Source organism: Coffea arabica, chromosome 2c (genome assembly GCF_036785885.1).
Source record: "Coffea arabica cultivar ET-39 chromosome 2c, Coffea Arabica ET-39 HiFi, whole genome shotgun sequence".
Lineage (NCBI taxonomy): Eukaryota > Viridiplantae > Streptophyta > Magnoliopsida > Gentianales > Rubiaceae > Coffea > Coffea arabica.
The window spans coordinates 18,582,323-18,594,799 of record NC_092312.1 but is presented as its reverse complement, the minus strand read 5'-3'; the positions used below and the strand labels follow the sequence as shown (position 1 = coordinate 18,594,799).

At 33.9% G+C, this 12,477-nt stretch overlaps 1 protein-coding gene and 1 pseudogene across 1 annotated transcript; both read right to left on the bottom strand.

Moving 5' to 3' along the window:
* Positions 1 to 295: 295 nt before the first annotated feature.
* Positions 296 to 1,015, bottom strand: LOC140035540 (agamous-like MADS-box protein AGL62; annotated as a pseudogene).
* A 5,372-nt stretch (positions 1,016 to 6,387) lies between these two features.
* Positions 6,388 to 7,122, bottom strand: LOC113721951 (agamous-like MADS-box protein AGL62). The gene has a single exon (XM_027245619.1). It carries the CDS (start codon positions 7,120 to 7,122, stop codon positions 6,388 to 6,390), a length of 735 nt encoding a protein of 244 aa, XP_027101420.1.
* Between the last annotated feature and the right edge of the window lie 5,355 nt (positions 7,123 to 12,477).

Sequence of the window (12,477 nt, the reverse complement as noted above, 5' to 3'; positions counted from 1 at the left end):
TTTTAACACTAATATCAATTATTTAAGATTGGCTCGCACACACACATATATATAAATATATAAAGAATACTCTTACTTAAAAATCACTGAAAGACAAAAATAAAAAAAGAGACATCAGTCAACATAATAAAATAAAACACTGCAAGAGCCTAATCTATAGTAATTCATAAAGAACGAACACTAACAACACTGTGAAAAACCATCCATAAACTAAACACTAAAAAGAAAACTGCTGAAAGCCATGCATATATTAAACTTATTATAGAATCCTCCTGACTTCGCCAACCACAGATCTTCAAACCTGCAGAGAATTTCCGAAGTCATCAGAACCATAAGGAACGATGGAGTTGTTGCAGTATTCAGTCGTTGTCTGATTGAAGAACATATCATCACAACCAACTGCAGTCACTCCGGGATTGATATCACCGCTATTATTAAAGCCCAAATTAGTTGAAGAAGAAGAAGAATTTATCAACAGCATCAAGTCATCGGCTCTCATCAACAGCTTTTTCTTCAACTCTTCCAATGAAGCTTTATACTGTTGAAGCTCCTCCAAACCCATATGCTCAATTGGGTCATCCCACCAAAAACTCCCGCCGTTCTCTAACTTCGAACCTTCAATCAATTCCTTTCTTTTTCTCTCGACTCTAATTCTTTGGACACTTTAGCATAGTGTCGGTTGTGTTGTTGAATCTCATGAGCACCCAACGGGGTATTCGGATCAGCAACGGATGACGAGGATGATGATGATGATGATGATGATGATGCCGATCCCGTGGTATAGCGGTTAATAACAGCGTCAATGCTGGGGTGACCAAAGGCAAAGACGCGCTTGCCCAAAGAATGAACGATGATGGCAACTTCTGCCCCGGTCAAGACGCAAAGTTCACTTGCTTTCTTGAAGAGACCGACTCTTCGCTTGGAGAAGGCTACTTGCCTGTTGCTCAAGTTGTCTATCTTCTTGATCTCGATTTTTTTTCGACCTTGGGTCGTCTTCTTCTTCATCATCATGTTGTTCATTTTCGCCTTTTTTTTTTTTTGTCTTTTGGTGGGATTTTGGTGAATTAAGGGCTAGCTTCAATGCTTTGGCATCCCATCCTATTATTATATAAGGTTCCACCTTCCTTAATATTTACCCGTAATTTTCTTTCCTAAAAACGTCAAAGATTTTATTGTGATTCGGTCGATATTTTTTCTCCAGTTTCCATTGTTTCGCCCTCCTAATTTCCCCTTGATTGATGGATTAAACTTAGAAATGGATGATTTATGTAGAGTAACATCTCTATATTTTTCGACAAAATATAAATTAGTGTTAACTCCTCATTGATTGATGGATTAAACTTAGAAATGGACAATTTGTCCAGAATTAACAGCTATTTTCTTCTTTCCTGGCAAAACTTAATTTACTCTCTCACACTGACCAAGAAAATGGCATTGTTGAGAACTATCTATCTAGTCATTTCATCAAAATTTTTAAAACAAAAAAACAAAAAAACGATCAAACTGTTATTTAATGGCATGTGTAGTTAGTTTAAGTAGTTAATGGTTTATTATCTTTTAGCAAAGCGATATACATATTGTTTGGATGAATTCATGCATCAACATATAGAAACATATATACTTCCGAAAACATAATTATTTCTTCTTTTTTTTTTTTGCTAAGTATTTTCTTGCCTAGGTTAAAATTAGAAAAATATATTTCCTTAGCTTGGTGACAACTAAAATGTCTCCAAAATGTTCTCAATTCAACTTCGTTAAATAGATCAATAAAAAGGAAACTACTTTTCCAATTATTTCCTTAATCCGTGGGCGGTAATCGAGTATGATTTACATGTATTAAGTATATAGAAAATCTAATTTTTCCAATTATTTCCTTAATCCGTGCCAGTAGAACGGGGTTGGACGCTAGTCCTCACCAAATTGGACTTGGGTCCCATCTATAGATTCATATTTAAAATTAGGTTGGCGACCTGTATCTCTTTTCAGAATCAAAAGGCTAGACTTTTCGCAGGCAGCAAAATTATGCACTTCCATTTTAATTAATTTGTCATAAATGTAAAACTGATATTGCGTGAGACTGGAGTTTAGTTGATTGAGTAACGGATATTGTGATAGCTGTCAACCGAAACAAGACGAAGCAAATTTACAAAAAAAAAAAAAATTTGGAGTCACCATTCAACTGGCGCGCGGCCCATGGACGTAGAGTTAGGGGGCCATTTGCATTTCGGCTAGGCCACTTGCTTTGGTATTTTTACTTTTAGTGGAGCATTATTTAGTATGGTATCTTCAAATCCTCTTCTTTGTGCAGCGTCTCTCACCATTATTGCAACTAGTGCTCAATGCACATACGATATGCGTGCAATGAAAAAATATAAAATATTTATAACCATGTATTTTGAATAAATTTTTTTATTGTTAAAGCAAACTTTAATCTTTTAAATATTTTTCATAAAATAATTTTATATTGATAATTACAATGTTTAGGAAAAATATATATTTAAATAATTAAAAATAAAAATAGTCATGAGTAATTATAAATAGTCGAAATAAGAATTTTTTACAAAAGAAAAAAAAATTCCGATAAATGTTAATTTCAAATCCCTTTCCCGGGCTTTATGTGCAACATAGATACTTGCTCATCATATCTGCCACCAGTAGCTGAGCGAGGCATGCGAAGAAAGAGAATGCCGATGATACCCTTCTTTTTAAAAAAAAAAAAAAAATTCTGTATCGGGGAGTGAACCGTTGTGTAATCAATCTCATTATTTGTCCATGACAAGGACCTGAGCATTATCGTGTATCTCCGGATTCTGGAAGGGGGAGACAATCCAATGATATTGTAGTTGATCTTGTCCAACAGCAGAAAATAGCAGCCTAACCTGTAGGTGATAATTGGCGGAAGAGGTTTTACTAGTTCTTGATAGTAACTGCTTTCACTAACCATAAAAAAGGTGATACTAGTACTTACCGAGTCTATTCACTGTCACGGTCAATATTCATATGTTAATGTCTCTTTAAGGTCCACCTTTACAAGAACTTTGAAATTAAGGTCAACAAATTTCATAATTAGTTAAAACTAAGGTTTGGAAGATTGCCAATTAGTACAGGTGGCAGGTCGGACGGTCCATTAGACAACCACTATCAATATACCACGTGTACTCAATTCAATCTACTCAACGTCATTTTAACTAATTCAAATTCGTTCGAGTCACACATTTTGACACGTATGTCTGCCCAATAGTACAGTATACCATATTTTTCAGCAAAACCAAGCGGATGTAAATACTCCAATTTGTTGCCGAATGTAGGATCCCTTATTTGACCTGGCCTCTGCTTGTCTGCGCTGAGCCTGCTTCTCAAGACAACAGATTGTAGTTGCTGGTAATGTATGATGATGACCACCGGGACCAAGATGTATTCTGGACAGAATTCATTAATAAATTTGAAAAGACAAAAAAGACAGAGAAAAACAAGGAATTTATGACTGGACCACCGTTCCTGTTGGGGGCGTCAGTTCATGGACCACACACGGAAGAGGGCTTTCTACATTGGGCTCAGCATGCAACCCTGAAAGGGACGTCCAATTGTCATTAAACGTCTCGTGGACCTATTTTGGGCCGACATGTTGGGCTTGAGGACTTGAGTTTCTCCAAAACAACTTGCCGGTGTAGAATTGCCCATGGCCTTACTAATTTGACAGCAAATAGCCGGGCAGCATTGAAAAAGCATTACAATTATATTAATCGCAGACCAGATCCTCCCACTACCCATCCCAATACCTAACCTCTCTTTTCATTTTCGCCCCTCGCCCCTCTCTTTTTATCTCTCACTACAATATCATCTCCTATTCTTAAATTCCAATTTAAATTTCCATTCAGTAGTCAACAAAAGTGTTATGATTCCCATTTTAACTTAAGAGCATCCACAATACTATTACACCTTGTGGAGTGTAATCCACATGCTACGTCAGCATTCCACTTTCTCCTCTTTTATTACACTTTCACTCACAATGGATTACACTCCATAAGGTGTAATAACATGGATCCACAATTAAATCAAATATTTATTTTAATAATGCATAACTCATATCCCATAAATAAATAAAGTAATTTTTAAAAATAATTTTGTTATTTTTAAAAAATAAAGTACTAACTTTCATTAAATTTTTTACATTTTGAATTTTTTATTTTCTAAAAATGATATTATTAATTTTTAAGTTTGAATAATATATCTTTTCTATCTTTCAAAAATAATATATTGTTTTTTTTTCAAAAATAATTATGCAGGAAATTAAACAAATATTTGATGCCTCAAATGCGAAGATATCATAATAACCCATACTTAATTAATAATTCGGAATATAATTAGTTGAACTCCATAACATAATATTACATAATTTAAATCAAATAAAATACAAATAATAACAAAATGAATACTAGTTTTCATTGTCATTGCCTTCGAATCGTTCCCAAAGTGTTGTGTGTTTATATAGAAGACTAAAATCTAACCGTTGGAAAGCTAAAATGTGTTGTGTGCTGGCAAACTTACCGTTGAAGCTAAAATTGGTGGCTAGAATTATTTTACATTTAATCATGGGTCCCACCTTCTAATAAATTACACGCATCATATCCATGATGCGTGTAATCTCCATGACACGACTCCAATGGGAGACCGTGTCATGGAGCGGTGTAATGGAGGGCCATTACACCCGCGCTGTGGATGCCCTAAGAACTGATCATCACAATCTCAATGACACGACTCCAATGAGAGACCGTGTCATGGAGCGGTGTAATGGAGGGCCATTACACCCGCGCTGTGGATGCCCTAAGAACTGATCATCACAACTTATAATATTTGAGAGGAGCTAAAGTCAGCTTATAATAATGAAGAGGGGCTAAATTCTATAATCAGACTTTTACGAAGAAACACATGTACTTTGCATAATATAGAATAATAGATGATATATACTTTTCTTCCTGCCTAGTTTGAGTGTAATCATTGCACATAAAACTCCCGTTCTTCCTTCCAACCCTCGTGCTGGATTGACTTGCTTAATTGCTGATTCAATTTTGAAAGAGTACGACTTCAAGAATAGTGAGTGTGCTTGGATAGTAAATTATTTGAAATAAATTTGTGAAAAAATACTGTAGCACTCTTTTGATGTGATGTATGTAAGATAAAAAAAGTAGTTGAAAATGTGTTAATAATGTAAGCAAGTCAGTGCGTGTAAAAAATGTGAAAATAATGTGTAATCCAAACACACTCACCGGATTGGCTCCTAATTAAGATTTGGATGAACTTTGTGGTTTAATCAGTAGGGCTTTACGTCGGAGGGACGAGAGGATGGATGCTGAAGGGATGTTGGGATCTCGGGGGAATTATGTGATTTTCTTTAAATCTACCCTTTTTTTTGTCAAAACTACTTTTTGATTTTTTTTCCTTTAAATCTACTTAGGCCCTATTTGGTAAATAAGTTTTTTGGTTATTTGTCTAAAATTTTATTGTAACTTACTGTAGAAGTTGTAAAATTTTTTTTTGAAGTGTATAAATTTTTGGATATTTTGAAGTAATTTTTTGGATATTTTGAAGAATATAATTTAAAATTTTTGAAAATTTTTTGAAGTTATTATAACTGTTTTTAAAAAACTTGCAACAAATAAACTTAGCCAAAACTTGCTTGCAAACAAGGCCTTAGTTATTGGACAAACTGGAAACGCATCAACGCACATGTAATCTTGCGGTGAAAAAGCGTCCGTAACATTACGGACTGTGATCGTGTCTTTTTCTATACAATATATAAGAAGAGGGCATTGACAGCCAGTGTAAATATTTTCTACAATTTTTTTTCGAACTTTCAATTTTATTCTTAGAAAATTAATTTTTTACCCTAACTCACGTGATCACATTTACCAACATAATCACTCTAAATATTGCAATTACCAAATTATCTATTTTTAATTGAAGAAAAAATTAATTATAGATTGAAGTTTGTTAATGAAAAGTTCTTATAAAATTTATTAATGAAAAAATAAAATTTACAAATTCATAAAAAATAATAATGATTTCTAAATTGCACACACATTGATTGTGCTTTTTAACACTAATATCAATTATTTAAGATTGGCTCGCACACACACATATATATAAATATATAAAGAATACTCTTACTTAAAAATCACTGAAAGACAAAAATAAAAAAAGAGACATCAGTCAACATAATAAAATAAAACACTGCAAGAGCCTAATCTATAGTAATTCATAAGGAACGAACACTAACAACACTGTGAAAAACCATCCATAAACTAAACGCTAAAAAGAAAACTGCTAAAAGCCATGCATATATTAAACTTATTATAGAATCCTACTGACTTCGCCAACCACAGATCTTCAAACCTGCAGAGAATTTCCGAAGTCATCAGAACCATAAGGAACGATGGAGTTGTTGCAGTATTCAGTCGTCGTCTGATTGAAGAACATATCATCACAACCAACTGCAGTCACGCCGGGATTGATATCACCGCTATTATTAAAGCCCAAATTAGTTGAAGAAGAAGAAGAATTTATCAACAGCATCAAGTCATCGGCTCTCATCAACAGCTTTTTCTTCAACTCTTCCAATGAAGCTTTATACTGTTGAAGCTCCTCCAAACCCATATGCTCAATTGGGTCATCCCACCAAAAACTCCCGCCGTTCTCTAACTTCGAACCTTCAATCAATTCCTTTCTTTTTCTCTCGACTTCTAATTTTTTGGACACTTTAGCATAGTGTCGGTTGTGTTGTTGAATCTCATGAGCACCCAACAGGGTATTCGGATCAGCAACGGATGACGAGGATGATGATGATGATGATGATGATGATGCCGATCCCGTGGTATAGCGGTTAATAACAGCGTCAATGTTGGGGTGACCAAAGGCAAAGACGCGCTTGCCCAAAGAATGAACGATGATGGCAACTTCTGCCCCGGTCAAGACGCAAAGTTCACTTGCTTTCTTGAAGAGACTGACTCTTCGCTTGGAGAAGGCTACTTTCCTGTTGCTCAAGTTGTCTATCTTCTTGATCTCGATTTTTTTTCGACCTTGGGTCGTCTTCTTCTTCATCATCATGTTGTTCATTTTCGCCATTTTTTTTTTTGTCTTTTGGTGGGATTTTGGTGAATTAAGGGCTAGCTTCAATGCTTTGGCATCCCATCCTATTATTATATAAGGTTCCACCTTCCTTAATATTTACCCGTAATTTTCTTTCCTAAAAACGTCAAAGATTTTATTGTGATTCGGTCGATATTTTTTCTCCAGTTTCCATTGTTTCGCCCTCCTAATTTCCCCTTGATTGATGGATTAAACTTAGAAATGGATGATTTATGTAGAGTAACATCTCTATATTTTTCGACAAAATATAAATTAGTGTTAACTCCCCATTGATTGATGGATTAAACTTAGAAATGGACAATTTGTCTAGAATTAACAGCTATTTTCTTCTTTCCTGGCAAAACATAATTTACTCTCTCACACTGACCAAGAAAATGGCATTGTTGAGAACTATCTATCTAGTCATTTCATCAAAATTTTTAAAACAAAAAAACAAAAAAGCGATCAAACTGTTATTTAATGGCATGTGTAGTTAGTTTAAGTAGTTAATGGTTTATTATCTTTTAGCAAAGCGATATACATATTGTTTGGATGAATTCATGCATCAACATATAGAAACATATATACTTCCGAAAACATAATTATTTCTTCTTTTTTTTTTTGCTAAGTATTTTCTTGCCTAGGTTAAAATTAGAAAAATATATTTCCTTAGCTTGGTGACAACTAAAATGTCTCCAAAATGTTCTCAATTCAACTTCGTTAAATAGAAAGGAAACTACTTTTCCAATTATTTCCTTTATCCGTGGGCGGTAATCGAGTATGATTTACATGTATTAAGTATATAGAAAATCTAATTTTTCCAATTATTTCCTTAATCCGTGCCAGTAGAACGGGGTTGGACGCTAGTCCTCACCAAATTGGACTTGGGTCCCATCTATAGATTCATATTTAAAATTAGGTTGGCGACCTGTGTCTCATTTCAGAATCAAAAGGCTAGACTTTTCGCAGGCAGCAAAATTATGCACTTCCATTTTAATTAATTTGTCATAAATGTAAAACTGATATTGCGTGAGATTGGAGTTTAGTTGATTGAGTAACGGATATTGTGATAGCTGTCAACCGAAACAAGACGAAGCGAATTTACAAAAAAAAAAAAAAAAAAAAAAATTTCGAGTCACCATTCAATTGGCGCGCGGTCCATGGACGTAGAGTTAGGGGGCCATTTGCATTTCGGCTAGGCCACTTGCTTTGGTATTTTTACTTTTAGTGGAGCATTATTTAGTATGGTATCTTCAAATCCTCTTCTTTGTGCAGCGTCTCTCACCATTATTGCAACTAGTGCTCAATGCACATACGATATGCGTGCAATGAAAAAATATAAAATATTTATAAGCATGTATTTTGAATAAATTTTTTATTGTTAAAGCAAACTTTAATCTTTTAAATATTTTTCATAAAATAATTTTATATTGATAATTACAATGTTTAGGAAAAATATATATTTAAATAATTAAAAATAAAAATAGTCATGAGTAATTATAAATAGTCGAAATAAGAATTTTTTACAAAAGAAAAAAAAATTCCGATAAATGTTAATGTCAAATCCCTTTCTCGGGCTTTATGTGCAACATAGATACTTGCTCATCATATCTGCCACCAGTAGCTGAGCGAGGCATGCGAAGAAAGAGAATGCCGATGATACCCTTCTTTTTAAAAAATAAAAAAAATTCTGTATCGGGGAGTGAACCGTTGTGTAATCAATCTCATTATTTGTCCATGACAAGGACCTGAGCATTATCGTGTATCTCCGGATTCTGGAAGGGGGAGACAATCCAATGATATTGTAGTTGATCTTGTCCAACAGCAGAAAATAGCAGCCTAACCTGTAGGTGATAATTGGCGGAAGAGGTTTTACTAGTTCTTGATAGTAACTGCTTTCACTAACCATAAAAAAGGTGATACTAGTACTTACCGAGTCTATTCACTGTCACGGTCAATATTCATATGTTAATGTCTCTTTAAGGTCCACCTTTACAAGAACTTTGAAATTAAGGTCAACAAATTTCATAATTAGTTAAAACTAAGGTTTGGAAGATTGCCAATTAGTACAGGTGGCAGGTCGGACGGTCCATTAGACAACCACTATCAATATACCACGTGTACTCAATTCAATCTACTCAACGTCATTTTAACTAATTCAAATTCGTTCGAGTCACACATTTTGACACGTCTGTCTGCCCAATAGTACAGTATACCATATTTTTCAGCAAAACCAAGCGGATGTAAATACTCCAATTTGTTGCCGAATGTAGGATCCCTTATTTGACCTGGCCTCTGCTTGTCTGCGCTGAGCCTGCTTCTCAAGACAACAGATTGTAGTTGCTGGTAATGTATGATGATGACCACCGGGACCAAGATGTATTCTGGACAGAATTCATTAATAAATTTGAAAAGACAAAAAAGACAGAGAAAAACAAGGAATTTATGACTGGACCACCGTTCCTGTTGGGGGCGTCAGTTCATGGACCACACACGGAAGAGGGCTTTCTACATTGGGCTCAGCATGCAACCCTGAAAGGGACGTCCAATTGTCATTAAACGTCTCGTGGACCTATTTTGGGCCGACATGTTGGGCTTGAGGACTTGAGTTTCTCCAAAACAACTTGCCGGTGTAGAATTGCCCATGGCCTTACTAATTTGACAGCAAATAGCCGGGCAGCATTGAAAAAGCATTACAATTATATTAATCGCAGACCAGATCCTCCCACTACCCATCCCAATACCTAACCTCTCTTTTCATTTTCGCCCCTCGCCCCTCTCTTTTTATCTCTCACTACAATATCATCTCCTATTCTTAAATTCCAATTTAAATTTCCATTCAGTAGTCAACAAAAGTGTTATGATTCCCATTTTAACTTAAGAGCATCCACAATACTATTACACCTTGTGGAGTGTAATCCACATGCTACGTCAGCATTCCACTTTCTCCTCTTTTATTACACTTTCACTCACAATGGATTACACTCCATAAGGTGTAATAACATGGATCCACAATTAAATCAAATATTTATTTTAATAATGCATAACTCATATCCCATAAATAAATAAAGTAATTTTTAAAAATAATTTTGTTATTTTTAAAAAATAAAGTACTAACTTTCATTAAATTTTTTACATTTTGAATTTTTTATTTTCTAAAAATGATATTATTAATTTTTAAGTTTGAATAATATATCTTTTCTATCTTTCAAAAATAATATATTGTTTTTTTTTCAAAAATAATTATGCAGGAAATTAAACAAATATTTGATGCCTCAAATGCGAAGATATCATAATAACCCATACTTAATTAATAATTCGGAATATAATTAGTTGAACTCCATAACATAATATTACATAATTTAAATCAAATAAAATACAAATAATAACAAAATGAATACTAGTTTTCATTGTCATTGCCTTCGAATCGTTCCCAAAGTGTTGTGTGTTTATATAGAAGACTAAAATCTAACCGTTGGAAAGCTAAAATGTGTTGTGTGCTGGCAAACTTACCGTTGAAGCTAAAATTGGTGGCTAGAATTATTTTACATTTAATCATGGGTCCCACCTTCTAATAAATTACACGCATCATATCCATGATGCGTGTAATCTCCATGACACGACTCCAATGGGAGACCGTGTCATGGAGCGGTGTAATGGAGGGCCATTACACCCGCGCTGTGGATGCCCTAAGAACTGATCATCACAATCTCAATGACACGACTCCAATGAGAGACCGTGTCATGGAGCGGTGTAATGGAGGGCCATTACACCCGCGCTGTGGATGCCCTAAGAACTGATCATCACAACTTATAATATTTGAGAGGAGCTAAAGTCAGCTTATAATAATGAAGAGGGGCTAAATTCTATAATCAGACTTTTACGAAGAAACACATGTACTTTGCATAATATAGAATAATAGATGATATATACTTTTCTTCCTGCCTAGTTTGAGTGTAATCATTGCACATAAAACTCCCGTTCTTCCTTCCAACCCTCGTGCTGGATTGACTTGCTTAATTGCTGATTCAATTTTGAAAGAGTACGACTTCAAGAATAGTGAGTGTGCTTGGATAGTAAATTATTTGAAATAAATTTGTGAAAAAATACTGTAGCACTCTTTTGATGTGATGTATGTAAGATAAAAAAAGTAGTTGAAAATGTGTTAATAATGTAAGCAAGTCAGTGCGTGTAAAAAATGTGAAAATAATGTGTAATCCAAACACACTCACCGGATTGGCTCCTAATTAAGATTTGGATGAACTTTGTGGTTTAATCAGTAGGGCTTTACGTCGGAGGGACGAGAGGATGGATGCTGAAGGGATGTTGGGATCTCGGGGGAATTATGTGATTTTCTTTAAATCTACCCTTTTTTTTGTCAAAACTACTTTTTGATTTTTTTTCCTTTAAATCTACTTAGGCCCTATTTGGTAAATAAGTTTTTTGGTTATTTGTCTAAAATTTTATTGTAACTTACTGTAGAAGTTGTAAAATTTTTTTTTGAAGTGTATAAATTTTTGGATATTTTGAAGTAATTTTTTGGATATTTTGAAGAATATAATTTAAAATTTTTGAAAATTTTTTGAAGTTATTATAACTGTTTTTAAAAAACTTGCAACAAATAAACTTAGCCAAAACTTGCTTGCAAACAAGGCCTTAGTTATTGGACAAACTGGAAACGCATCAACGCACATGTAATCTTGCGGTGAAAAAGCGTCCGTAACATTACGGACTGTGATCGTGTCTTTTTCTATACAATATATAAGAAGAGGGCATTGACAGCCAGTGTAAATATTTTCTACAATTTTTTTTCGAACTTTCAATTTTATTCTTAGAAAATTAATTTTTTACCCTAACTCACGTGATCACATTTACCAACATAATCACTCTAAATATTGCAATTACCAAATTATCTATTTTTAATTGAAGAAAAAATTAATTATAGATTGAAGTTTGTTAATGAAAAGTTCTTATAAAATTTATTAATGAAAAAATAAAATTTACAAATTCATAAAAAATAATAATGATTTCTAAATTGCACACACATTGAGTGTGCTTTTTAACACTAATATCAATTATTTAAGATTGGCTCGCACACACACATATATATAAATATATAAAGAATACTCTTACTTAAAAATCACTGAAAGACAAAAATAAAAAAAGAGACATCAGTCAACATAATAAAATAAAACACTGCAAGAGCCTAATCTATAGTAATTCATAAGGAACGAACACTAACAACACTGTGAAAAACCATCCATAAACTAAACACTAAAAAGAAAACTGCTGAAAGCCATGCATATATTAAACTTATTATAGAATCCTCCTGACTTCGCCAACCACAGATCT